The sequence below is a fragment of the Oratosquilla oratoria genome, chromosome 1, assembly GCF_046742065.1.
Source record: "Oratosquilla oratoria isolate Oo_2021 chromosome 1, ASM4674206v1, whole genome shotgun sequence".
NCBI lineage: Eukaryota > Metazoa > Arthropoda > Malacostraca > Stomatopoda > Squillidae > Oratosquilla > Oratosquilla oratoria.
In genome coordinates this window covers 70,918,484-70,946,329 of record NC_134777.1, presented here as the reverse complement: position 1 = coordinate 70,946,329, position 27,846 = coordinate 70,918,484, and the positions used below count along the sequence as shown (strand labels likewise).

General features: G+C 40.3%; 1 protein-coding gene across 3 annotated transcripts in view; it reads right to left on the bottom strand.

Moving 5' to 3' along the window:
* Positions 1-4,408: 4,408 nt before the first annotated feature.
* The window catches only part of mgl (low-density lipoprotein receptor-related protein megalin), a 509,881-nt gene continuing 486,443 nt past the window's right edge, over positions 4,409-27,846 (bottom strand). For all 3 annotated transcript variants that reach the window (XM_076204914.1, XM_076204826.1, XM_076204998.1), the window contains exons 47-56: positions 21,643-21,799; positions 20,871-21,026; positions 20,559-20,763; positions 11,380-11,617; positions 10,630-10,881; positions 9,390-10,445; positions 9,089-9,247; positions 8,053-8,311; positions 7,695-7,809; positions 4,409-7,380 (exon numbers count right to left, since the gene is read on the bottom strand). In XM_076204914.1, the coding sequence (XP_076061029.1) occupies positions 6,988-7,380; positions 7,695-7,809; positions 8,053-8,311; positions 9,089-9,247; positions 9,390-10,445; positions 10,630-10,881; positions 11,380-11,617; positions 20,559-20,763; positions 20,871-21,026; positions 21,643-21,799 (2,990 nt within the window). In that variant the 3' untranslated portion in view covers positions 4,409-6,987. The remainder of the gene's footprint in view (positions 7,381-7,694; positions 7,810-8,052; positions 8,312-9,088; positions 9,248-9,389; positions 10,446-10,629; positions 10,882-11,379; positions 11,618-20,558; positions 20,764-20,870; positions 21,027-21,642; positions 21,800-27,846) is intronic.

The following is a 27,846-nucleotide window of genomic DNA, read 5'->3' as shown; positions in this document are numbered from 1 at the left end:
AAGGAGGTACATTGATGGTGGACTGGCTGGTGAGGTTATTTAATGTTTAAGTGAGGGTAGAGTACCAGAGGACTGGAGGAGTGCCTGTATAGTTCCACTTTACAAGGGAAATAGGGACAAGTGTGAGTATAGTAGTTTCAGAGGGGTTAGTTTAAGTGTAGTTGGGAAGGCTTATGGGAGGATTTTGATTGAGAGGATTAGGAAAGGAACAGAGGGAGTAATTGGTGAGGAACAGTGTGGGTTTAGGGCAGGTAGAGGTTGCATAGATCAGATTTTTGTGATAAGACGTATGTGAGAAAGCTATAGGACAAGGTAAGGATGTTTTTTGGCCTTTTATGGTTTTGGAAAAGGCTTGTGACAAGGTAGACAGGAAGGCACTGTGAGAGGTATTGCAGATATATGGGATAGGAGGAAAGCTTTTAGGAGCTGTCAAGAGTTTTTACAAGGGTAGTAGAGGATGTCAGGATTAGAAATGGAGTGTGTGAGTGGTTTGAGGTAAAGGTGGGACTTTGTCAGGGATGCATTATGTCACCCTGGCTGTTCAATTTATACATGGATGGGGTGGTGCTAGAGGTAAATACAAGGGTAGTGGGTCAGGGATTGGAGATGGTTAAAGAAAATGGAGAAAAGTGGGAGATAACCCAACTGTTGTTTGTAGACGACATTGCGCTTGTAGCAGGATCGGAGGAGGGATTGGGTGCGAATGTGGCTGGAAATGGAGGAGTGGAGGTGGAGGTAGAATATAGATTGAGAAGAGCGAGTAAATGCCTTAGTGGATTAAAAAGTGTAATGAGAAACAAGACATTTGCGAATGGATGCTAAGAGGAGACTATATGAAGGAGTGATTGTGCCAACAGCATTGTATGGGGCAGAAACATGGAGTTTGAACGAGTTTGAGATGGTGTCTGAGAAGTATGATAGGGGTTACTAGGCTGGATAGAGTGAGAAATGAGGTGAGGAGGAGAACAGGGGTGGAAAGGGAGTTGAGAGATAGGGTGGATGAAAGAGTATTGGGATGGTTTGGACACATGGTAAGAATGAGTGAAGAAAGACTAGTAAAAGAAGTGTGGAAGGAGTGAACATGAGGGGGTGACCTAGGATAATGGATGGATGGGGTAAAAGGGGCTTTGGGGAAGAGGGGAATATCTATTGAGGAAGGACGGGAGAGGACAGAAGACAGGGATGAATGGAGAATGGTTGTATATAGATGATGTGATCCATGAGGTGGAATTGGTGGGGGATGGGGGGTGAGGGAGTATGTGTGAGAAAAATTTGACGAAGCCCAAAGGGATTTCTTCCCGTCTTCTCCTTTTCTGCATGAGGGGACAGTGAGGGGGGTCACCGATATAATGAGGTGGCCTTGCTGTGGATGTGCTTGTAACACTGTGTGTGTAACACTGCTTCTGACCCAGGACAGTGGACAAGATGCAGGGATGACCCGTCATCCAGGAGGTGCCAAGATAAGAGGGAGGGAAGAGGGTGGAGGGGAGTGGAGTGTGATAGGGATGAAATGGGTGGGAGTGGTTTTATACCTTTGTTTTTTGGCTACCTCCCTTATAAGGGAAAAAAAAAGCTGTTGGTATATTTGTGTGTATTTTGTCAGCCTTGTGGGTGGCATGTCCAGACTAGAATTGTTGCCCCCCTAAATATGCACCCTCCTGCTTCCCCACTATGTGAAGTCCCTACTCATTGCTCCAGTCTTGGCAACCCCCAGATAAAAGCAGGTCCTGAGAAGCACATGGTCTTCCTCTTTCAGATGTTATGTCCAGTGTCATGTATGCCGTAGTATACTTCAAATGGATTGGTGTCATGTTGTATGTCAGCAGAATGACATGAAAATTGCTAAATATAGTAGAAATACACTTAAAGGAGGTTGTCAGTCACAGATATACCCCAAGACAAGATCTTAGAATTCTGCACCATCACCTTAGGATACAAAGTGAAAGGACTCAACTTTTTGTGCTGATGCCAGCTCTAAAGGACACACAGATGAAGATGGCACCCAAAAGTAGTGCCAGTATGCTCACGACTAGAACTGAGCAGGTAACAGATAGGTAGCTGACAAATGTTTGTATGCATTCCTCATACAACATAAAAGTGAGTTGAATATGTGAGGAGAGGCATACATACATATACCAAAGGCTTTTTCCCCCTTACATGGGGGGTAGCCAAAAAGAAAAAGGCATAGAAAACACTCGCACCCATTTCATTTCCCATATATTCCACTCCCCCGTCTGCGGTATTGGCTGCATGTTATTGTGGCAAAAAAGCATGCAGTTGATACTTTAAGGTCTATATGGGGCCCCCTACAGACCAGAGCCACACATCATTTTGTCTGTGATTGAGGAAAACTCTGTACATGGGGAAATGATGATACTTTTTATACTACAATTGTCCCTCCGTTATGCTGTCCCCCAACCCCTTGTTACTGTCCTGTACCATTTCTCTGAATATTCATTTCCTTTTTTTGTCTACCTACCCTGTGGTGGGGGAAAAGAATACTGCCACCAAGTATTTCCACTTGAGTCATAAAAGGCGACAAAAAAGGGACGGGGGATGGGATTAGGAGTCCTACTACCTGTAGCCCCAAAAGGGGACATTCCTAAAAAAGAAAGTAAAGGTGAGAAGAGGCAAATAGGAAAATCTAGAATAAGCATGTTCTATTTAGTGATGTGTGGCACCTGTGCACGCCTATATTAGAGGGTTGCACACCATCCTCAAAACACACACCCTCACCCTATATGCCATAGAAGAAAGAATTTTCTTGTACCTCACCCTTGTTTTTCCTTAGGAAAGTGTGAAATCCCATAAGGGGAAATATTCACATTGCATGGATAGAAATTGTCCTATTATGTCCAGATTGGGATTTTTTAGTTAACCATGTCAAAACAGTGATGTGAATTTTGGCTCAAGAACCTGCTATTCTCTTCTTAGTACGGTGATTAGGTGAAGAAACTTGCAGGATCTTGAGATGAGATTTATTACAGGTACGGGATACCTGCTTTTTTCAGTTTTGCTTCTCTCTGCTACTTGTGTAGCAGAATCGTATACATCCTTGGGTTTCCCCATTGTTCTCCAAGGTGAAAGCAGTTCACAGTGCAGTTTTATATGCTGCATTAACACTTAGATTTGCCATTTGGTAAAGTACAAGATTTCAAAATAGTTCTAAAAATGAGTTGTAAGTAAAGACCTTCTTATCAGATCTTTGATACATCCATTCAGCCCCACAGAAAAACCCCTCCCAAGATCTGCTCAAATCACTAGCCAGCACCATGATGACTCCAACAAAGAATAGGCCTGGCCACAGAAACAACCTGCCCCAGATGCATCACACCACCTTAGCCATACCCAGTCAGTGCAATATTTCTTCCTTGAATGACTTGTGGACTAATCAAGTATCTGTTGCTTGTTACCTGGGACCTGTGGGGCTCCTACAAGAGACTGGGGCAAATGACTACTTGATTGATTTTGGAATCGGTGACAGTACCTGCTAGAAGTGTTCCTGCAAATTGGTTGAGAGAAAGATTTTTCTGCAGCCCATCTCCAAAATCTACCAATGTCTCCACCTTCATCAGAAAGTGTAGACCTAAGGAGCTGACCCTCTCTTTACACCAAACCCAAGATTGATAAATTTCAATGGTTTCTTACACATTTTCACACAAGGAGAGCCAACACCTGTGACTGCTCTGCTCCTCCTCCTATAATCTGGTAACTTACAAATATTCCCAAGTTTCTTTCCAGAGAAAGATGATGTATATGGATGATGTTGTGATGCATGAGGTGGAATGGGCGGGAGGTATGGGGGGTGAGGTAGTATGTGTGAGCAAAATTTGACGCAGCCCGAAGGGATTTTCTCCGCGTCTTCTCCTTTTATGCAATGGGGGGGGGGGGGTTTGACTGTGAGGGGGGGTCGCCGATTTAATGAAGCGGCTTTGCTGTGGAAGTGCTGTGTCTTGCGACACTGCTTCTGACCCAGGGCAGTGGACAAGGTGCAGGGATGACCCGTCATCCAGGAGGTGCTAAGAAAAGAGGGAGGGTGGAGGGATGTGGGATGTGGAGTGTGTTGAGGGATAGAATGGGTGGGAATGATTTTATGCCTTTTCCTTTTTGGCTACTTCCCTTGTAAGGGGGAAAATCCTTGGTATATGTATATGTTCTTTCTAGAGTATTGGGAGGGTCCAAGGCAGTGTGTTTTCTGCAAGTTAAACTTTATGCAACAATTATTGTTATTGGATGTATATACCTGGAAGTGGGATGGGTGCACGCCTTGGATGGCTACCTCCCTTGTAATAGGGAAGAACCATGTTGGTATAGTGGTAGACATACACTTTCATGAATACATAAAAAATATGCAGCCAAGCTTCCTTGACAGTTTTCATACAGACTATGGAATCAAGAGAAAAAAAAATTCTATGTAAACATTTATTATTGCACTGCTGGAAACAATGGAAATAATGAACTCAACACTACTATACCTCTGTACTTCAATTAAAATCTATCTGAATATTAATTCCTAGAGTGGAAGGAAATGCTTTAAAACCACTGCAGAAACAATTATTACATTAACCTACCAATATACTAGCCTTGGATATCAAGCTAAACTGTTTGTCATCTGGTAAACTTGTAAAAAAAAATCAAGTTATGCTCATATATACATATCTATATACACTAAGCTTTTTAAAAATGCCTACTATTCCATTGGTAAAAGCAGTGATCGAGTTTCATGTGCAGCATCGGAATTCCAGCCGGGGCTACATCTGCCCGCTTATCAGATGCTGGATCCTAGGTTTATCATCTTCAGGATGTACTACTTTAATAACAATAATAACAATAGTTGCAATAATAAAATATCAATTGTGATTATGAAATAATTATAATGAAAATGACAAAAATAATAAAGTAGCAACAATTTTTCAACTCCTGTAACTGCTAATATATGTCCCATGATATGATTTGATTACAATAATAATTCTATTTCCTGATAGGAAAGTACAGGAATATTTCTATAAACACTAAGTTTTCATAGTTAAAATAAAACATCTAAGTGGCCTTTCCTATCATTTCATTTCTGTAAAAATCTAATTAAAAACTTCATCTGCAAGAGGACTGCTGGCTTAGGGTGGTGGGCAAGTTCGGGTAAGTACGTGGACAAGATGCCTGACACTCCCACCACATGGAATATTTGAGTCAACTGGTGGTCCTCATCTTCTTGGAGTCTGAGAGTATCAATTAGGTTACAGTACAGGCTCGAGCCAGTTCCACATGAGCATGTTTGTAGCTTTGTAACCCATACAGGTGAACCAATCTTCTATAACAGAATTCATAATTGTGGATCCATGTATCAATATGACCCTGGCCACTTATCTCAGAAATTGAAAACATTTTCTAAACACAGGATATGACATCAAAACCCAAGACAGACAAAGACCACACTCCTTGCAAAGATACAAACACCTTGGACGGCACGTCTTTCTGCGTTACGCTCACAACACAGAGCACACCTCACCACATCATAGCCTACAGGGAACACTACACACTCTGCACGGTCTTATATGGGGAGCAGATGCCACTCAAGCAGGACTTGAAAAATGTACTCAAAGTTCTAGTTGTGTGTATAGTGTGACAGCAGTGTTCCAACTGCAGCAATGGTGGAAGGAGGTGTTATAAACAAGAAATTGTAAGGGGTTTGTGGTGGACAACTGTAATATAGCTTAACATGATTTACAGTTTGGTCCAAGCTCTTCCACACTGGCTGTGATGTGCTTTGGTCTGGACAAAGCAGATATCACCTAAAAACTCCACAAGTCCTCTGCCATGCTCTCTGGAAGTCAGGCAAACACATGGTACCACAATAAAAATAAAATAAAAAGGTCAGTCTATTTGTGTTCCAAGTGATGCTGATGCCAGAATAGCTTGGTATCACATGAAAATGAAAATGGAGCTGTAGTGTCTTGGCACCATACAACCTGGCAACCATAAGGTGTTCATGCTGTATGCAGCCTTGGGGCAGGTGGTGCTATAGCACATTTCCTGCGTTCTATACTGTTTAGGTTTCCATTTGTGTGCAGCAATAATCTTTATCAATCCCAAAGCAAAAACAACTGTCTTAATGTTATCCATATTAATAATAGCATTCTCACCATTTACCATGTAAAGGCCTTGGGCCCCCAATTAAAAACAAATTAACAATCAATAAATAAGCATGAATGCACACTACACAGGTGGAAACATACAAACAGCTTTTATGTTTGTATAAAAATAGAATAATGTACATCTTTATATCGCAGGACTCTAAATGTGCTCTGGTTACAAGCTGGAGAACAAACTGTTGTGCTGCTTCAGGGTCTTGCCAAGGGCACAAACCCTGGCAAAGGAAGTCTCCAGCAGAATAATGGCTCTGCAACAGCTACCAGCAAAGGGAATGCCAAGAGAGCAGCGATGGTTGACAGATTTGTGCACAATACAAACTAGTTATGATTCAGTAAGACTATGGGAAGGCCTTTGCTGAAGTCTTTTTAAGGCTTGGCAAATAATGAGGCAGGAAACTGGGAATCAAGTTATCAAAGGGTGAAAACATGAAATATTAGGATGAGATGGCAAAGACTGCGAATCAGTCTAGGACATTATGAAGGAAAGAGAAAGGATACCTGGACGGGGATGGGGGAAAGGATGGGGACAGGAAGGGCAAACAGGAGCAGCAGCATGGCCTACTCCTCCCCAGCAGCTGACCCTACTGTGGTAGTTGTTATATTGTCATTTGTGCCCCAAGGCAATTAAGTAGACAGGAGGGAAATCTCTTCCACAAGTATGCAAACTCAGTTTGTGGTTGGCATAACATTACTAAAGCTTCAGGTGCATTATTATGCATTCTGGTACATTATACCAACCCACAGAGCAACTTGACCCTGACCTTGGCAGCAATCAACAAGTGCCAATTATTCATCACTTAAAAGTTTTCATAAAAATGTTCAAGTTTCTTGTAGTAGCTTAGCATTCAGAGTTGTCATTGTCATCTTCCACTACAAGCTGCTGAGTGTCCTTGCCCGTGTCAATACTGGACGGGGTTAATTCTTTTTGTCTGATGGTAAGGTTGGGAGAAGTCTTGTGCATCATAGCGGACGGCGAGAGCACTGCTAAAGGAGGTGTTACTCCTGGTGGAGTAGATTGGGACGGAGCCTCCCTTTCATTTCCAAATGTTAATACAGGAGGAGGCTTTACACTAGAACCATTGGAGTCCAAGGGTACTTCATACAAACCCTTGGGTGCTGCATTGTCTGTAGCAGCTGCCTCCATATTCCCCATGGCATCATACATAGGATTACTGAAATTATGGTTCTTTGGTGCTATTTCACTTAAATGGACTTCACTTTCCAAAGGAACCTGCAACACATTAAAAATGAGCATTACTATGATGTTTGTGGCAGAGTTTGGGAGTATGTGTGAATGGAAAATGTTGAAAGTAAATTTGGGCTAAAGCAAGGTGAGAACATACATTTGGGGATGAACTCGGAGATTGTATGAGGAAGTAATTTTGCAAACCGTATAGTATGGAGTGGAGAATTGGAAGTTTAAGGAATAAGAAAGCAAGGGCCTAAATATGTTGAGATTGTCTGAAAAGTATGGAAGGTAATACCAACTGGTATAGTGCAAAAATACATTTAAACTCCAACACAGACTTCAAGGCTGTCACTTACTCCATTTGCAGTTTCTGTGCCTGGTTCTGCCATGAATGAGGGTGGTCCAATCTCAACATTAGTTCCTTGACGGAACACAACAGCTGATCCAGGAAGTCCACGTCCCTTCAATGTTCTGATGATACAAGATTTAAATCTTTTTCAGTACAACATTTTATTCACTTTTAAAAAAAATTGTACCATTATCATTAATTAAGCAGTCACACTATTAACTTGTTCTATTAATCTTTGTTCATATTAAAAATACATCAAAGCCTAGTTAAAATGCAATGCTACATATTGCAGCTCTTACAACTACATTATACTTTTTATGACAACATATTTACAAATACCAAATGTTGATCAGATCTGAACTTACATATGGCGGCGGTTGCAGAAAACATAAAAGGCAACAAGGGCACCTGCCACAATGATTAGGAGTACAATGGGTACAATAATAGTAGTGGCTACAGATACCAAGGGCTTTGATAGATGTAATTTAGCCACAAATGTTTCACAGCTCTTGCCAGAGTACCCATTTGCACATTCACACTGCAGCTCATTATTTATATCAAGCATGCAGCGACCACCATTTAGACAACCACAGCTTCGGGGTTTTGGCTTACGGGGCTCATATGCTGAAAATGTGCACAAAAAATATTAATGATCAGGAAAATATGGCAATCTTGAAAGATTTCCTATCTATCTATATACCTAAGTCTTCTTTCCCTTTTATATTGGAGGTAGCCATTCAAGGCATGCACCCACCGCAATCCATCCCATTCCCATCCATCACCCATAAGTTTCATTTTTCACCTAGCTCACAACTGTCTCCTGCCCATTGTCACCAAAAAATTTCCTGGCTGGATGTATACATATGCATTGTATTATTAGTGTAATCTGCACATATGTATACCAAGTCTTCTTCCCCTTTACAAGGTAGGTGTGGCTGTGTTAAAGCATATATCCCTACACTCATTCTACACCAACCCAAACACTTGTTTGTCGTCCCATCTTAGCATTTCATGGACGAAGGATCATCCTCATCTCAACATATTGGAACATGTTGAACTTTTCTATACAACAAAAGGCTTCTTCCCCCTTATAAAGAAGGTAGCCAGCCAAGGCACCCAACCCCACCCACCCCACTCCCATTCATTTCCCTTCCATTTTAGCTCCTCATGGATGATGAGGTCATCCCTCCACTGGCAGGGTCATAAACAATGCAGCACATTCATAACAAAACAAACAGCTTTATTTACATGGTAACCCTCCCTCCCTCACACAAAAATAGGAAAGATGGGGAGAAATTCCTTTGAGCCACATCAATTCATCCATTCACAGTTCTCCACTTACACTTATTTCATTAAATATTGATCAACAGACATGCAATGGGGGGAGTTGGCAAAACTTACGAGCATCACAACTGGATGTGTAGCTGCTCTTTGGTCCGTTGTGGTCTGGGCATGCACACCTGTGTCCCTGATTGGGCACAATAAGGCACAAATGACTGCAAGGCCCCTGTGTCTCGCAGATGCTAGTGACTGAAGTGTTGTAGCGCATGTTGGCAAACACTAGTAGAGGATAATAAACAATTATTATTACTACATTTCTCTAATAATGTAATGAAAAGAGTAAATTACATTGATGTTGTTCAAGGGTTGCAACCAAATTTATATACACTCCAGAAAACTAGTATCCTATAAGCTCACTTACCCTTTATGCTAGATGGGTTAACAAACTGCCCAGGGAGTTTGACAGGAACACCACGACCAAACTTATCCAAACTGTACATTTCTGAAGAGTCACGTGTTACCCAATACAGTTTAGATTCAAACACATCCAAAGAGAAAGGATTCTGTAACTTAGAACCAGATGCTATAAGAGTACGTTGAGTTCCATCCTCCCGAATACTCTCTATTCTGTTTAGTGTGGCATCTACCCAGTAGACAGTATGGTCCATAGCATAATCAATAGCAAGGCCAGTTGGTTGGTTTATCATGTCTGATACAATAATACGACGCTTGCTGCCATCCATCCATGATGTTTCTATTTTGGGGCTTGAACCTTTGTCAGCCCAGAACATGACACCATGCTCAGGGTCCACAACGATAGAAATTGGGTCTTCCAGGCTGGTTGCAATCACAGAATATCTGTAGCGACCATCTAGGGTTGCAACTAAAATTGAGCCCCGAGGCTTGTTACCAGTGCGGTCTGTCTCTGTCCAGTAAAGGTTCATAGCACCCCAGTCAATGGCCAGACCTGTTGGCTTTCCACGGCTTTTAATTTCAAGATTTTGTGCATAGCCTATTGTTACATTGGTTAGCTCAGAGGATCCTGGAAGGTACGAGCGTTTGATGGTCTTGGCATAAGAGTCTGTCCAGTACACAATACCAGATCGAGGCTCATAGTCTAAGGACTCTATACTGTCACCTTTGATGATATCCAGCCCAGTTCTGGTTTTCAGGTTCAGGGCACGAATTTCAGGACCATTTGAGAACACCAATGTGACTGGACCTTCCTTTAAGCGACATATACCATTCAAACTAAGCTCAAATCCATCACGGCAGGAACAGGCATATGTGCCTTCAAGGTTGGTGCACAGGTGTGAGCAATTGTGGGTTCCTTGAGCACACTCATCAATGTCGTCACACTTCTTTGGATTGTAAGACTTTATTTGGAACCCACGCATACAATGGCAAACATAACCGCCTTTGGGAAGATCCGTACATATCTGTTCACATCCTCCTGTTGTGCAATTGAAGCTGTCATCTGTAAATGTTAAATAATTTATCATTATGGGGCATTATAATTAATAATTAAATTAAAAACATCAATACCTGATGTAATAAAAGTGTACAGAACAGCAGATGGTCTCTGCTGATATATACACACACATTATGTGTAAATATGACATACATATACATATATAAAAAAAACATATACTGCTACTTACGACATCCATTTTCATCAGATTTATCAGCACAGTCCTCAACATGATCGCACACCTTTGAATGAGGAATGCACTCCAAATTAGAACAACGGAACTCATTAAATATACAAGGACGAGGATGATGAGAACATATGGTCATGTTGTTCTCATCAGATCCATCACCACAATTGTCTACTCCATCACATTTTTGGTAATGTGGAATGCACTTGTGGTTGTTACACTGGAAGCGCCTTAATGTGTTGCATGTGAAATTGCCTGTGGAATAGATACATATATGGGCTTTAGTGCACATAAATCCAAATGTAAAAATTAAGTAATTATAATTTTCCATATATACATGTACAAAACTGGAATGGCCTTGGGGGTGGTATAGCTTCAATTAGAACAATGCATTAATCGTATGATAAATGGAGAATAAGAAATGGTATGTTCACTGATACTTGTACATTTTCCCCATACTACAATAATGACTATATAGTCACATGCAGTAAATACTTTAGGCACTCTCTTCCTTTCTCGACAGTTATTCTTCTTGCACACAATACCCCCTTTGTCTCATCCATGATCCATCTCATTCTTGGTCTTCCTTTGAAGTTCACTTCAACATCTGCTTTCTACACACTTTTTGATACTCTTTCCTCACTCAGTGGTTTAACTGCTCATTATACATTCATGCCTTTTACACGTGTGCTTACATAGTCAGTTTCTTGAGTCTGGGGACAATATCAAGTATTGACATTTTTTACTACTTACTGCATAAACTTTCTCGTTCATCAGAATTGTCATAGCAATCATTCCCCCCATCACATAATGTCCGCATTTCCACACACAAGTGATTATCACACTCGAACTTATCCTCTGGACAATATCGACCATCTGGATATCTAGGTGGGCAATCCACCTCATCACTGAGGTCATGACAGTCTCTGTCTCCATCACAGCGGAAATGGTTCTGCACACAGTGTCCTGAAGAACACTGGAAGTGTCCTGTCTGAAAAAAGGATAGTTAACTGTTAAATAAAATAGCTTCATTTCTTTTCTTATACAGTTTTTTTCCCTTCTCCCCAGTTATGCTCTGACTTGGCCACACCTTCATTAGGGAGAAAAGGCATTTTGGCGCATGCGCACACACTTTCGCAATGCAAACTGGGAAAAATTCCAAAACGAAGATACAGGGATAGAAGAAAAATGGAACATATTAAAAGAAATTTATAATGAAGGAGTGAACAAATATGTACCACAACAAAAAATGGAAAAGGCATACATAAAGAGCTGGTACAACAAAAGATGTAGTGAAGCTAAGGAAAAAAGAGACAAAGCTTGGAAAAAGTGGAAAAGAGATAAGAAACAAAGCAAATGGCAAACGTACATCAAACTAAGAAACGAATATGTAAAAATACGCAGAGATGTAAAGAGGAATTAAGAAAGAGAGAATAGACAAATGTAAGGAAGAACCCAAACTATTTTACAAATATGTAAATGGAAAACTGAAAATTAAAAGAAATAGAAAAACTACGCCAAGATAAAAAGGAATATACAGAACTGGAAATGGCTGAAATTATGAACAACCACTTCAGATCAGTATTCACAAAAGGAAAAGTACCATTGGACTGGAAAAAGGCAAACATTGTACCAATTTATAAGGGAGGTGATAAAGAAGATCCATCTAACTACAGACTGGTCTCACTAATGAGCACAATAGCAAAAATTTGTGAAAGTTGTCAAAAACAGATGGGTTAAATACCTGGAAGAAAAATCTATACTGAACCCAAATCAATTTGGATTCAGACAAGGGAGATCATGTACAACAAATCTGATCTGCTTTTACTCAAGATTAGTAGACATAATACAAGAAAGAGATGGATAGGTGGACTGTGCTTTTCTGGACCTGCAAAAGGCATTCGATAAGGTACCTCATAGGAAATTAATAAATAAGAGAATCAAAGGGTGGCATCAAAGGAAAATTATTGTGATGAATGGAAGACTTCCTGATTGGGAGGAAAATGGTGATGCCTACATAGGCAGCATGAGGAGCAAGTGGGTACTCGATGATGCCGACGTCGCCATCTTGATTATATCTATTGTAGTCGTACCTACATAATTTCCATTCTCTGGCTTCATCAATTTTCTATGGTCATCAAAATACACGGGTGAAAGAGAACAAACGATTGAGCACTGACTTTATTTTTTATAATGCGATTATTATGACGCAACATCGCACGTCGGGCAGCTAATGCTGCCAGACATGCTATGTGCCACAGAGTGAAGAGGTTAATGACATGAATGAAGGCGTGGAGTGCTATATGAATTTTTTGGCAGATGATGCAAAATTACTTAAGGTAAAAATGGAAGAGGACTAACTCATTGCAACAAGATCTGGACACGATATGGAATTGGACTCAAAAGTGGGAAGTGAAATTTAATATAAAGAAATGCAATATAATGGAATTTGGAAAGACTAAAAACAGAATATCAAAAGATTACAGAATTGGAGAAAAAAAAAAAAAAAAAAGCAAACACTGAAAAAGATCTTGGAGTGATGATTGGAAAGGACATGAAACCTGATAAACATATAAATAAAATATTCGGAGAAACCTACAATTTATTGAGGTCAATCAAAGTGGCATTTACTTATATGGATGAAGAAATGATAAAGAAAATACTAACTACACTAATAAGACCAAAACTTGAGTATGCAGCATCACTTTGGACACCCAGTACCAAAAAGAATATTAAGAAACTAGAAAGATTACAAAGAGCGATAACCAAACTAGCACCGACTCTCGCCGAACTAACATATGAGCAAAGACTATCCAAACTGAACCTACCAACTCTGGAACAAAGAAGAGAAAGAGGAGATTTGCTGACTATCTACAGAATAATGAAAGGAATGGAAGTTTTAGACAGGAATGACCTGTTAGTGTGGGACAATGGTAAAACGAGAGGACACGGAAAAAACTGAAAAAAGATAGTTATAGAAAATTTAAAAGGAACAGTTTCCCACACAGAGCAATTAATACATGGAACAAATTAGACAACAAAACAGTATGTGCAAACACTATAAAAGATTTTTAGATAAAACTTGATGCGGAGAGATACAAAGACGGGTCACCACGAGCACAGCTCCCCTCCCGTATATTACAACTAGGTAAATACACACACACACTAAAATTAGATTATCGAGCGGTTCTTGGAGAATTGATTACGTTGCAAAAGAGTAATGGGCAAACTATCAAAGAATTAGATGACCTTAAGAGCAAAATTGAAATCCTAAAAAGAGAAAACGAAAGAATGAATAATGAGGACAAAAATAAAATTGAATTGAAAAAGGAGGTCAAAGAACAATTACAAGCAGTGACCAGAAAGGTGGAAGAGTCAATTAAAGAAACACTTTACTGAAATAAAAAATCTATGAAAACAAGAACAGGAAAATAAAAAGAATTATCCTTTAGTGAAATAGTACAAAAACAAATGGAGGAAAATACCAAAGTCATAAAAGTGATTAAACAAAAGGAAAATTGGGTAAGAGATACAGCCGACAAAGATAAGTGCATTGTGGTCCATGGTATCCAGGAAAAACATGGTATATATAGATACCAGAGAGAAAAGGAGAAGGAAATAGCTAAGGAGATTTTGAAAGAAATACAGGATATAGGACAATCTTGATAAAGAAATAGATGAAATCCACTGTGCCGTTACAAGCAGTAACGGGGCTTTTTCTATAATTCTATGTATCTCCATTTTTTACATATATTTTGTCTGAAGCCCGTTTCCCCCTGGAAAGGGTATCCGTTTCGTTTTCTGTAACGTTTTATTTTTAAGTGTATTCGAACAGACTATTTCTGTTCATTTTTCCATAGTTTTGTAAGTTGTCTGCAAGCTATGTTGCAAGATAACGTCCCATTATTTGTACGATGTTTGCCTTTAATTTACATACATATACCAAGGCTTTTTCCCCCTTTCAAGGGAGGTAGCCAAAAAGGGAAAGGCATAAAAACACTCCCACCCATTTCATCCCTAAATACACTCCACACCCCTCCCACCCGCCCTCTCATCTGAGCACCTCCTGGATGACGGGTCATCCCTGCACCTTGCCCACCGCCCTGGGTCAGAAGCAGTGTCGCAAGACACAGTACATCCACAGCAAGGCCGCTTCATTTAATCGGCGACCCCCCCTCTCCGTCGCCCCTTGCATATAAGGAGCGGACGGGGAGAAATCCCTTCGGGCTGCGTCAAAATTTGCTCACACATACTACCTCACCCCCACCCCCACGCCCATTCCTCCTCATGCAATCACAACATCATCCATATACAACCATTCTCCACTCACCTCTGTCTTCCGTCCTCTCCCTTCCTCAACAGACATTCCCCTCTTCCCCAAAGCCCCCTTCACCCCATCCATCCACCTCATCCTAGGACGTCCCCTCATGTTCACTCACTCCACATCTGCCTTCCATACCTCTTTTACTAGTCTTTCTTCACTCATTATTTCCATGTGTCCAAACCATCCTAATATTCTTTCATCAACCCTATCCCCCAGCTCCTTTTTCACCCCTGTTCTCCTCCTCACCTCCTCATTTCTCACTCTATCTAGCCTAGTAACCCCCACCATACTTCTCAGACACCTCATCTCAAACACATTCAAACTCCTAAACTCCTTCTCTCTTCTTCTCTTATGTTCCACGTTTCTGCCCCATACAGTGCTGTTGGCACAATCACTCCTTCATACAGTCTCCTCTTCGCATCCATTCCTAAATGCCTTTAATTTAAAATAAGATTAAGTTGTGTGAAGACCTGTTGCTGTTTGTGACGTCACGACTCACAACTAGGCCTTCAGTTGGGTCTAAAACTCAGTGTTAACACCCTCTTTTTGCAGCCAACTCAGTAAGTTTTTTTTAGCCAAATTTAGTTTTAGAAAATCTGTATGTTCGTAATGAATTAGTCTTAAGCTGCTCATATTTTATGTTCAGATTCTTTGTAATTTTTTATATTTTTACGTTTGGCTTGTAGCTGTGTTAGTAACTAGTGCCATTCCATGTTTTGCAGTTTTTCATCTATCACCCCTCTGCCCCCAAAGTTTCAATGGCAGCACCTCTAATGTGAAGAGGAAAATGCCTCTTGTAAAGGGGCAACCCCCCTCTCTTTTCTATCGTCAAATAAACGTGGCACCAAGTAACAGTGCATTCTTGCCCTCCCGTGTGAATGATCTTACGTAACTCCGTAAGAGGGCAACCATTGCCACGTTCCAGTGTATAACAAGCCAGTCCGCTATGCCACATCCACAGAATATTCAAAAGAAAAACAACAGACAGCTGAAAATAAAACTAAGAACTCAAATGATAGCAGAGGAAATATTATCAAAAGCAGTTAAATTGGCAAACAGAGAAATTCAAACGTATATGGATACAAAAGGAAATGAGTGATGAGGAAAAAGTGAAAGACAAAGCTCTCAGAACTGAAGCCAATGACAAATGAGGAAAGAACAGAGACAGAAAAAAAAGTTTTTCGAGTGCTGGATTTGAGACGGAAACTTATACCAAAAAAGGAAGGATAATATGAAACTAAAGGTGGCATACACAAATATCGATGGCATGATCTCTGGAATCAATGAACTAAATGACTATCTAGAAATGGAAAAACCTGACATCATGGGAATTATGGAGACAAAACTGAAAGGAAATATAACAAGCATACTGGGACAAGGTCTATACAACCACTGGGTGAAAAATAGAACAGAAATGCAGGGAGGTGTCATGATATTGACCAAAAAGGGTCTAAATGCGACATAAATGACGGCCAAGGCAATGTAGAACTAATTATGATCAAAATTGTAAACAAAAGGATGTAAGGCAGAAAATTTGTTGTAGTGTATCTACCACCAAAAAAACAGGCTTGGTCGGATAGCTACATACATACATATACCAAGGCTTTTTTCCCCCTTACAAGGGAGGTAGCCGAAAAGGCATAAAATCATTCCCACCCATTCCATCCCTGAATACACTCCACCCTCCCTCTTAGCACCTTCTGGATGATGGGTCATCCCTGCACCTTGTCCACTGCCCTGGGTCAGAAGCAGTGTCGCAAGACACAGCACATCCACAGCAAGGCCGCTTCATTAAATCTGCGACCCCACCTCTCTGTCCCCCCATGCATTAAAGAAGAAGATGGGGAGAAATCCCTTCGGGCTGCGTCAAATTTTGCTCACACATACTACCTCACCCCCCATCCCCCCACCCATTTCACCTCATGCATCACAACATCATCCATATACAACCATTCTCCATTCACCCCCGTCCTCATTTCTCACTCTAGCCTAGTAACCCCCATCATACTTCTCAGACACCTCATCTCAAACACATTCAAACTCCTTCTCTCTTCCTCTCTTATGTTCCATGTTTTTGCCCCATACAGTGCTGTTGGCACAATCACTCCTTCATACAGTCTCCTCTTAGCATCCATTCCCAAATGTCTATTCCTCATTACACTCTTCAACCCACCAAGGCATTTACTCGCTTCTCTCAATCTACATTCTACCTCCACCTTCACTCCACCTTTTCCTGCCACATTTGCACCCAAGTATCTAAAACTATCCACTTCCTCCAGTCGCTCGCCCTTAATGCTCACTTCCAGTCTACTGCCACTTTCACCCCTTATACATCTCATCACCTTACTTTTACCCACATTTATCTTTAGCTTTCTTCTATCACATACTCCCAAACTCTGTCACCAACTTCCTCAGTCCCTCCTCCGATCCTGCCACAAGCGCAGTGTCGTCCGCAAACAACAGCTGGCTCACCTCCCACTTTTCTCCATTTTCTTTAACCATCTTCAATCCCTGACCCACTACCCTTGCATTTACCTCTCGCACTACCCTATTCATGTATAAGTTGAACAGCCAGGGTAACATAACGCATCCTTGACGAAGTCCCACCTTTACCTCGAACCACTCCCTCTCTCCATTTCTAATCCTGACACAAGCTCTACTACATACATACATACATATACCAAGGCTTTTTCCCCCTTCCAAGGGAGGTAGCCAAAAAGGGAAAGGCATAAAAACACTCCCACCCATTTCATCCCTAAATACACTCCACACCCCTCCTCTCATCTGAGCACCTCCTGGATGACGGGTCATCCCTGCACCCTGCCCACCGCCCTGGGTCAGAAGCAGTGTCGCAAGACACAGTACATCCACAGCAAGGCCGCTTCATTTAATCGGCGACCCCCCCTCTCCGTCCCCCTTTGTATATAAGGAGAGGATGGGGAGAAATCCCTTCGGGCTGCGTCAAAATTCACTCACACATACTACCCCACCCCCCACCCCCCCGCCCATTCCTCCTCATGCAGTCACAACATCATCCATATACAACCATTCTCCACTCACCTCTGTCTTCCGTCCTCTCCCTTCCTTCCTCAACAGACATTCCCCTCTTCCCCAAAGCCCCCTTCACCCCATCCATCCACCTCATCCTAGGACGTCCCCTCATGTTCACTCCCTCCACATCTGCCTTCCATACCTCTTTTACTAGTCTTTCTTCACTCATTCTTTCCATGTGTCCAAACCATCCTAATATTCTTTCATCAACCCTATCTCCCAAATCCTTTTTCACCCCTGTTCTCCTCCTCACCTCCTCATTTCTCACTCTATCTAGCCTAGTAACCCCCACCATACTTCTCAGACACCTCATCTCAAACACATTCAAACTCCTTCTCTCTTCTTCTCTTATGTTCCACATTTCTGCCCCATACAGTGCTGTTGGCACAATCACTCCTTCATACAGTCCTCTTAGCATCCATTCCCATATGTCTATTTCTCATTACACTCTTTAAACCACCAAGGCATTTACTCGCTTCTCTCAATCTACATTCTACCTCCACCTTCACTCCACCTTTTCCTGCTACACTTGCACCCAAGTATCTAAAACTATCCACTTCCTCCAGTCGCTCTCCCTTAATGTTCACTTCCAGTCTACTGCCACTTTCACCCCTTGTACATCTCATCACCTTACTTTTACCCACATTTATCTTTAGCTTTCTTCTATCACATACTCTCCCAAACTCTGCCACCAGCTTCCTCAATCCCTCCTCTGACCCTGCCACAAGCACAGTGTCGTCTGCAAACAACAGCTGGCTCACCTCCCACTTTTCTCCATTTTCTTTAACCATCTCCAATCCCTGACTCACTACCCTAGCATTCACCTCTCGCACCACCCCATCCATGTATAAGTTGAACAGCCAGGGCGACATAACGCATCCTTGACGAAGTCCCACCTTTACTTCAAACCACTCACTCTCTCCATTTCCAATCCTAACACAAGCTCTACTACTCTCATAAAAACTCTTGACAGCTCCTAGAAGCTTTCCTCCTATCCCATATATCTGCATAACCTCCCACAGTGCCTTTCTGTCTACCCTATCGTAAGCCTTTTCCAGATCCATAAAAGCCCAAAAAACATTCTTCCCCTTTCCTATAGCTTTCTCACATATTTGTCTTACCACAAAGATCTGATCTACACAACCTCTACCCATATGGAAATGGCAGAAGTCATGATCAGACATTTCAAGTCAGTTTTTACAATTGAGAGCTCACAATTTTGGAAAGATAGAAAACAAGAGAGATCACCCAAAATGGAAGAAATAAAGGTAACACAAAAAGAAATAAGAGATCAAATAATTAACAGATGTCAGGAAATTGCACGGACTAGACGGAATTGCAAATTGGATACTGAGGGAGTGTATAGATGAACTGACAGACAAACTATACAAGATAATAGACTCTTCACTCAAAGAAGGTAAGGTACCACAAGATTGGAAAGATGCAAACATAGTACCAATATACAAAGGAGGAAATAGGGAAGACCATACAAATTTCAGACCGGTATCCCTTACAAGCACAGTAGCAAAAATATGTGAAAAAGTCATCAGAAATAAATGGACCAAACACTTGGAGGAAAATGAAATAATAAACCCTAAACAATTTGGCTTTAGAAGTGAAAGATTGTGTACCACAAACCTAACTTGCTTTTACTAGAGATTGAAATAATACAAGAAAGAGATGGCTGGGTACATTGCACCTTCTTGGATTTGCAGAAGGCATTCGATAAGGTACCACATAAAAAATTAATAAGAAAAATTTAAATAATAGGAGGAATAAGGAGGTTAAGCTGCTAGAATGGATGAAGGACTTCTTAATTGGAAGAAAAATGAGAGGGGTACTTAGAGACAAAAATTTGAACTGGGAAGATGTGAAAAGTGGAGTCCTGCAAGGCTTTGTATTGGCTCCTTTAATGTTTGCCATATATATAAATGAGGGAGTAAATTATTACATAAACTTCTTCGTTGAAGAGAGTAAAAACAGAAGATTGTAGATTGCTACAAGAAGACCTAGACAATATATGGGAATGGAGTCAGAAATGTGAGATGGGCTTCAACATTAAGAAATGTAGCATAATAGAATTTGGAAAAAGCAAAAATAGAGTATCGGGTCAATACAACATTGGAAACAAAGAAGTAAAAAAAGTCAATTCAGAAAGGGACCTGGGAGTAATCATCTCAAGCAACTTGGCAACTGATAAACACGTCAACAAATTATTTGGAGAGACTTTTAACTTAATAAGATCACCTTTGACTACATAGACGAGGAGATGGTTAAAAAAAAGTGGTTACACTAACAAGACCTAAACTAGAATATGCCACAACATTGTGGGCACCCAGCACAAAGAAGAACATAAGAAAATTAGAAAGAATCCAAAGAGCAGCGACAAAAATGGCACCTACACTGGCAAATCTGACATATGAACAAAGATTGGAGAAACTACATCTGTCCACACTGGAACAGAAGAGAAAGAGGTGATTTATTGACAATTTACAGAATTGTTAAAGGGATGGAGGAAGAGAAAAAGAGAAGCTTCTCCCCATATGTTTGCACTTACCCTGCATTCATGATCTCTACAGTTCTCTTCATCTGAATTATCACCACAATCATTATCATGATCACATTTCCATCGGCTTGGAATGCACTTTTTGTTCTTACACTGGAATTCACTTTCTGAACATTTCCGGTACTGTGTCTGGCATAACTCCTCCTTTTCATCCGAGCTATCACCACAATCGTTCTCGAAGTCACAAAGCCATCGCCTATAACAAATACAAAACATTAGAATCATTCCCATCCTAGTAACGAGTAACTTTTGTGCAAAACTATCTTCAACATATACTCTATAAAACAGACTACAACAACATACCTTGGGATGCATCTTCTATTAGCGCACTGGAAATCTCCAGTTTCATGGCACTTGGGGCAATTCTCAGGCAACTCATCAGTACCATCACGGCAATCATCTTTACCATCACAGAAAAGCCATTGTGGGATGCACCGGTAATTTGTCCGATGAGGACACCTAAAAGACAGCCGAACTGAGTGATAACATCATAAAGGGTGGTACTAAATGCAAGAAGATTAACACTTCTCATCTCATCAACAATAAACTATTTACAGATGACAATTGCATTAACTCAAAGAATTCTTTATATAATCATTACACATCATAGGCCCTTCTCCCTTGCAAAGGAGTTCACACTATTAAAGCACCTACCCACATCATACACAGTGAAACCCATTTAACAACCCATCTCAGCATTTCATGGATGAAGGGTCATATTCCCTCCCCCTCTAAAAAGACACACATACTAGGTAAACTATGTAAATACATATACACACACTTTTCTGTTCTCTACTTTTTCCAACTGCTTCAAAGGCAGTGCCATCCATAAAGGACAGTTTCTCTCCCTATGTTCTTCCATTTTCAACCATTAATTTCTAACATCTACCTAGCACTCTCGTATTTATTTCCCTTACCATTCCATTCATATAAATAACTTACCTAACAACTATGGTAACATCACAACCCTGATACAGCCCCTTACTCACTTAAAACCTACAGCATTCTCTCCACTTCTGACTCATTCTCATGTCCTATTGGACAGTGAATAATTTCACTGTACTGGAAATCTTACCTATGCCAACCTTCTGTACAATTGCGCTGACGACATTTGAAAGCAGGTTCATCCGAGCCATCACCACAATCATTATCAAGATCACAGAACCACTGTTTTGAGATGCACTTTCCATTTTTGCATGCAAACTCAGTCTCCTCATCACATGGTCGGTTATCTGTAAAGTTACAATAAAATATTTCCAGGGCATGGCTGTAAATATAAAATATACATATGCAAGTACATTTTCTCATTCAAACTTAAAGTTGTTCTGCAAAACTAAAGCTAAAATCAAGTTGGAGTTAAGTCTTAAAGGACAGAGGTTAGAGTAAGTGGAAATTTTCATGTATTTAGGGTCACACCTAAGAAATGGAGGAGGGGTGATGGTAAATTGTAGAGTCAGGGAAGCAAGTAAATGTCTTGGGGGGAATGAAAAGCGTCATGATAAAGAGATATCTGGGGATGGACGCAAAGAGAAAATTATATAAAGGGGTGATTGTGGGGCAGACTTGGATTTCAGGGAAGCTGAACACATTGGCATGGCTTGTACCTTCCATCATGTGTCACTGACATAGATAAGAAACATTTTTGGTGCTAGCACTGAATATTGTGAAATTCTGCTTGGTCACTGCTCTCCATCCTGACATTTTATCCTTCTACTGTCCTCATATACCTTCCCTTTAAAAAAATCTTTGATCTATTCAAGTAGTTCAATTCTTAGTCCTCCAATGTGCTTCAATTTCCATGCCAAATAACTGCAAGGTACTTTATCAAAACCCTTTTCTAGATCAAGGCACACACAGTCCTCCCTCTCTTGCAGCATATCAATCACACTCTAGTAAAAACTTAAAGGTTTGACCTAAAGCCAAACCAACTGTCAGAATACTGATCTATTCAAGATATTTGACTGATGGATCTTCCACAATCATGATGCAGCCTCCATCTTAGTGAATTATTACCATATTAGCCATTTTCCAATTATGTAGCACTATTCCTACTTTTAATGAACACACAACAAAACTGTGTATATTTACTTAATTGTACTATACAGGAAAGGAACAATGCTTGTTGGGTCCCACCTCCTGTTCTCTAATTTCTTTTTTTATCATGGCTAGCCTTAAATTCATGTACAAAAGTGGAAAGTGAAAAAAAATCAGGACAATATAAAATCGGTGCAAAGGAAGTAAAGAAAGTTGGTTTCAAAAAGGACATGTCCCCAGACATAAAAACAAAATAGTCAGAGAAACCTACAATTTACAAAGATCAATAGAGATGGCTTTTAATTACTTGGATGAGGCAATGTAAAAAAAAATTATATATATATGCACACACACACTAGTCACACTGATAAGACCAAAACTGGAGTATGCTGTGACACTATGGACACACAGTACAAAAAAGAATACAAGGAAAATAGAATGAATCCAAAGAGCAACAACAAAGGTAGCCCCAACACTTTTAAAACTGACATATGAGCAATGATTCTCTAAACTGGAACTACCAACCCTGGAACATTTACAGAATCATCAATGGCATGGAGGTAGCCAAAGTTAAAGGCATAAATCCACTCCCAACCATTTCATCCCCACATACTCCACTCCCATTCACCACCACTCCCTCCCTCTTTTGTTGGCTCCTCCTGGATGACTGGTCATCCCTGCATCTCACCCACTGCCCTGGGTCAGAAGAAATGCAGCAAGGCTGCTTCATTTAATTGGTAGCCTCCCACTATGTTCCCTCATCCAGTAAAACAAGACTGGGAGAAATCCCTTTGGGCTGCATCAAAATATCATTCACACAAACTCCCTAACCACCCCACCCACCCCCTTCCATGCATTGCAGTATCATCCATACACAACCATTCTCCACTCACCCCTATCTTCTGTCTTCTCCCTTCCTCTGCCTTCCACACCTCTTTTACTAATCTTTCTTCACTCATTCTTTCCCTGTATCCAAACCATCCTAATACTCTTTCATCACCCCTATCTCCCAACTCCCTTTTCACCCCCCACTCTCCTCACCTTGTTTCTCACTATCCAGCCTAAAAAAAACCACCATACTTCTGAGGAATTTCATCTCAAACACATTTAAACTCTTCCTTCTTATGTTCCATGTCTCTGATATGGAAAACTATTTTTCACATTCTTTAGACATGTGTGCATGTGTATTTACCTAATTGTAGTATACAGGAAGAGGAGCAATGCTCATTGGGTTCTATCTCCTTTTATCCAATTATGTATTTTACTGAGCCTCATTCATATATGGTTCCAAATTAATCTGCATCCTTAGTTTTTCAATTATCACATTTAGATTTGAACTCTTGTATTGCTTAAGCTTGGGCTATAACACTTCCTAACAAATTCCAGGTATCCATCTACATGAAAAACTATTTCCTCATATCCTTTAGACATGTGTTTTTTCTTAATTTGTTCCCATGACCTCTTAAAGCCCTCTCATATTTAACCAAAATCTCCTCTCAATGCTAGCTATCCCTTTTAGTGACCTGAATGTTGTAATCATATCTCCTCTTTCTCTTCAAGCTTTCAAAGTTGGCAAAGTGCTTTTGGTCTTTCCTCATATGGCTCATCTGCCAGGCTAGAGACCAGTTTGGTTGCTGCCCTTTACATTCTTTTGATCTTCTTCATATCCTTCACTGTGTGTGGGGACCACATTATTGATGCATATTCCAGTCTTGGATGGATCAGGGTTTCAATGTGTTTTTAATTATCTCTTAATCCATATAGCAGAAAAATCAGGTTGGAGACGAAGATATTACAGAGGAGGAAGTTATGATAGCACTCAAACACATGAAAAACAACAAGGCGGCTGGGACTAATGAGATTCCTGCTGAGATATATGAATATGGAGGACAACATACCATCTACTACCTGACGTGGATTTGCAACATGGCTTGGAAAACCAAGATACCCATGGAATGGGGATCTGCAGTGATATATCCAGTTCATAAAAAAATCGTACAAATTGCAATAACTACCGAGCAATCTCTCTGTTATCTTGAGAGGAGACACTTCATGAAACAATATGGTTTCCACCCCAATTGAGGAACAACAGACCTCAGTTTTGCCTTGAAGATCCTGCTGGAAAAGTTGTGGGAATTCAACTATCCAAGATATCCAGCCTTCTTAGACCTGAAGAAGGCCTTTGACCGAGTGCCAATGAAAGAGCTGTGGAAGGCACATTGACACATTGATCATGGGATTCCTCGAACACTGAGAAGAGCAATTTGTAGCCTATATGAATTGAACAAGACAACTGTACAACCTATCAGAGACAAAACTGTCTGGTTCAACGCTGGATCAGAAGTGAGACAAGGATCAGTCATCTCTCCCCTTCTCTTCATACTCCTGCGCTTATTAGAGTATGCAAGGTACTGAATTAAAATGTGTTTTATTGTAAAAACAACTTGGCAGGTGGGACATTGGGGGGCCAGCCTTTCTGCTCCACTTGCCATAAAAAAATTATGGGTAATGTAGGAATGGCCAATTCTTAATCTTGTTAAAACAATACTTGACCTTCTGTCCAAAGAATGACACTTCTAAGGGTTCACCAAGGGGTGATTCTCTTTCAACTTGTAACTACCATCCAGCCTTGTCCATTGTTCTTGCCACTTCTCCATTGCATAACAATGAATTACTTGTTTGAAGTCTGTGTGGGATTTTTTTTTTCTGTTATATGGCTGAGCCTAGTGATGGCTTTGGCTGCAGCATCGGCCTGTTCAGTTGGAATCATAGAGGCTGTTTCGGAGTCGCTTGTGGTAACAGTTGAATGACCGAAAAGTTCTGCAAGACCATGGATTTAAACTCAATCTGCAGAAGACTGAAGTAATGGTAGCCTCCCAACAAAATGAACCCCTTCACATGGAAGTTGACAGAATCACCTTGACGCATACCTCGGCATACAAATACTTGGGAGTTATGTATGATGACAAAGGAACCCACGAAGGAGCAGTAGAAGAACATGGCAAATCTCAACTTCTTGTACCCCCGGTTGAAGGACAAGAACATACTGGTAAAAGTCAAGACAAGAATTTATAAGACCATCCTCCGGCCCGTACTGACCTTCAGTTGTGAGGTATGGACATTGACAACAAAAATGACATCTCGAGTGCAGGCAGCGGAGATGCGAGTCATGCATATGGTCCACAGAGCCACAAGAAGGGACAGACTAAGAAATCAGGAGAGCTGAATGTGGAAAGCATAATCAATTAAGTTGAAAGAACCCAGTTGTGGTGGTATGGACATGTAAAGATGGAAGAACGTAGGACGCTGAGGAGGTGGTATCACTGGGTGCCCAACACAAGATGTCCCCAGAGAAGACTAAGGAAGAAATGGGAACAAAACGTTGATGAAGCCCTCAGAAAACAGGGAACATCACTCAATGACATCTGTGTTCGGGAAACATTCCTTGACCGAGAGAGCTGGAGGAGGCTGGTCACCGAAATGCCTAATGGCCTACCAGAAGATGGGCGAGGTGAGAAATCTTGAGTAGCAACAGGTCAAATTGTCTCTGATTCAGTATATTGTTGTCCAGATATTTTATCCATCTATTTTTGACAACTTTTTCACAAATTTTGGCTACCATGCTTGTAAGGGAAACTGGTCTGTAATTTGTTGGGTCTTCCTTGTTTCCTCCTTTATATATTGGTACGATATCTGCATTTTTCCAGTCTTCTGGTATTTTTCCTTCTTTCAGTGAGCAACCGTTATATATTTTGTCTATTAGTTTTTCCTTTACATTCTTTTAGTATCCAGTTTGCAATTCCATATGGGCTGTGCAATTTCTTGACAAAGGTTCATTTGGTCCATTATTTCTTTTTGTGTTACTATTATTTCCTTTATGTGGGGGGGGGGGTTGTCTCATTTCTCGCTCTTCATCCTAATGCTGTACATATTCTCTAGTGAAAACAGACTTGAAATGTTTGCTCATGACTTCAGCCATTTCTATATCTTCTGTGTATTCTATATTCCCTTGGTATAATTTCACTATTTCCTGTTTGTATTTTAGTTTACTGTTCACATATCTACAGAATAGTTTTGGATGATCCCTACAATTTTCTCGTATGTCTTTTTCATGGTTTCCTTTTTGTCCTCCCTGTGTATTTTAATATATTCATTCCTTTGTGCTACTTTTCTCTCTTTTCCAAGCTTTATCTCTATCACTTCACTGCAACTTCTGTTAAACCAGCACTTAATATACACCTTTTCTTGTTTTTGTTTTTGTACATATTCATCCACTCCTTCACTATAGATTTCCAACAATCATCCATTTTTCTTCCACTTGTGTTTCTTCATTGTAGAATTTTTCCCAACTTGCTTTTTGAAAAAATGTCCAAGTTTCTCAAAGTCTGTTTTACTATACATCAGTCTTCCTTTTCTCTCTTTATATATTTCCTCCTTTAGTTCTAACTCAAATAATAACACCCAACTGGTGTCTTGTATTAAATTTTATCCACAATTTCATGTTCTGACAAATAATAAATCTAGTCTCGATGGTTCATTATTTCTATATATGGTATTTTCTTTTACCCATTGTGTCACTGTACACTCTATAGTCATGTTATGTATTTTACCTAGTTGTATTTACAATATATTTCCACATATAAGACGACCCTAAAATCCAAAAATTCACCCCTTAAAATTGGGGGTCGTCTTATACTACCATTATAAAAATCAGACCTTGAATTCTACGAGAGATGACTTGGTAGGCTAGCCTGCCAATAACCACCGATACACAGGAAATTATTCACATTATGATAAGAACTGGTAATAAAGGTAATTAAACCATATTTACCTTATATATTATTGGCATATCTTTATAGTAAATGGCAATTGTTAATAAATTTGAGGAATAATTCTATATTAATGAAATTACGGTACTTTTAACTATATGTAAACACATCTAACACAGCTGAAAAAAATGTAAACATCGAGCACTGGTTGCGTTCATAGCAACCTTTTTCTTTCACTAACTTTTCAGTAATTTTTAAGACTGAAAATAACAATTTTAGATTGTTATTTCATTTATTTTGAATTTATAAGGAAACAGTAAGTAATTTATCTGGTATAAGGATACAGTTAAGTAATGAGAAGAGAAAAAGCGGAAAAAACAGCTGATAAACGTAATCAAAACAATTATTTTTGTATGGTAGGTTTGATACACTGATGCTTTTGTAATTTAGCAGTCATCTTATACTACCGATATGAG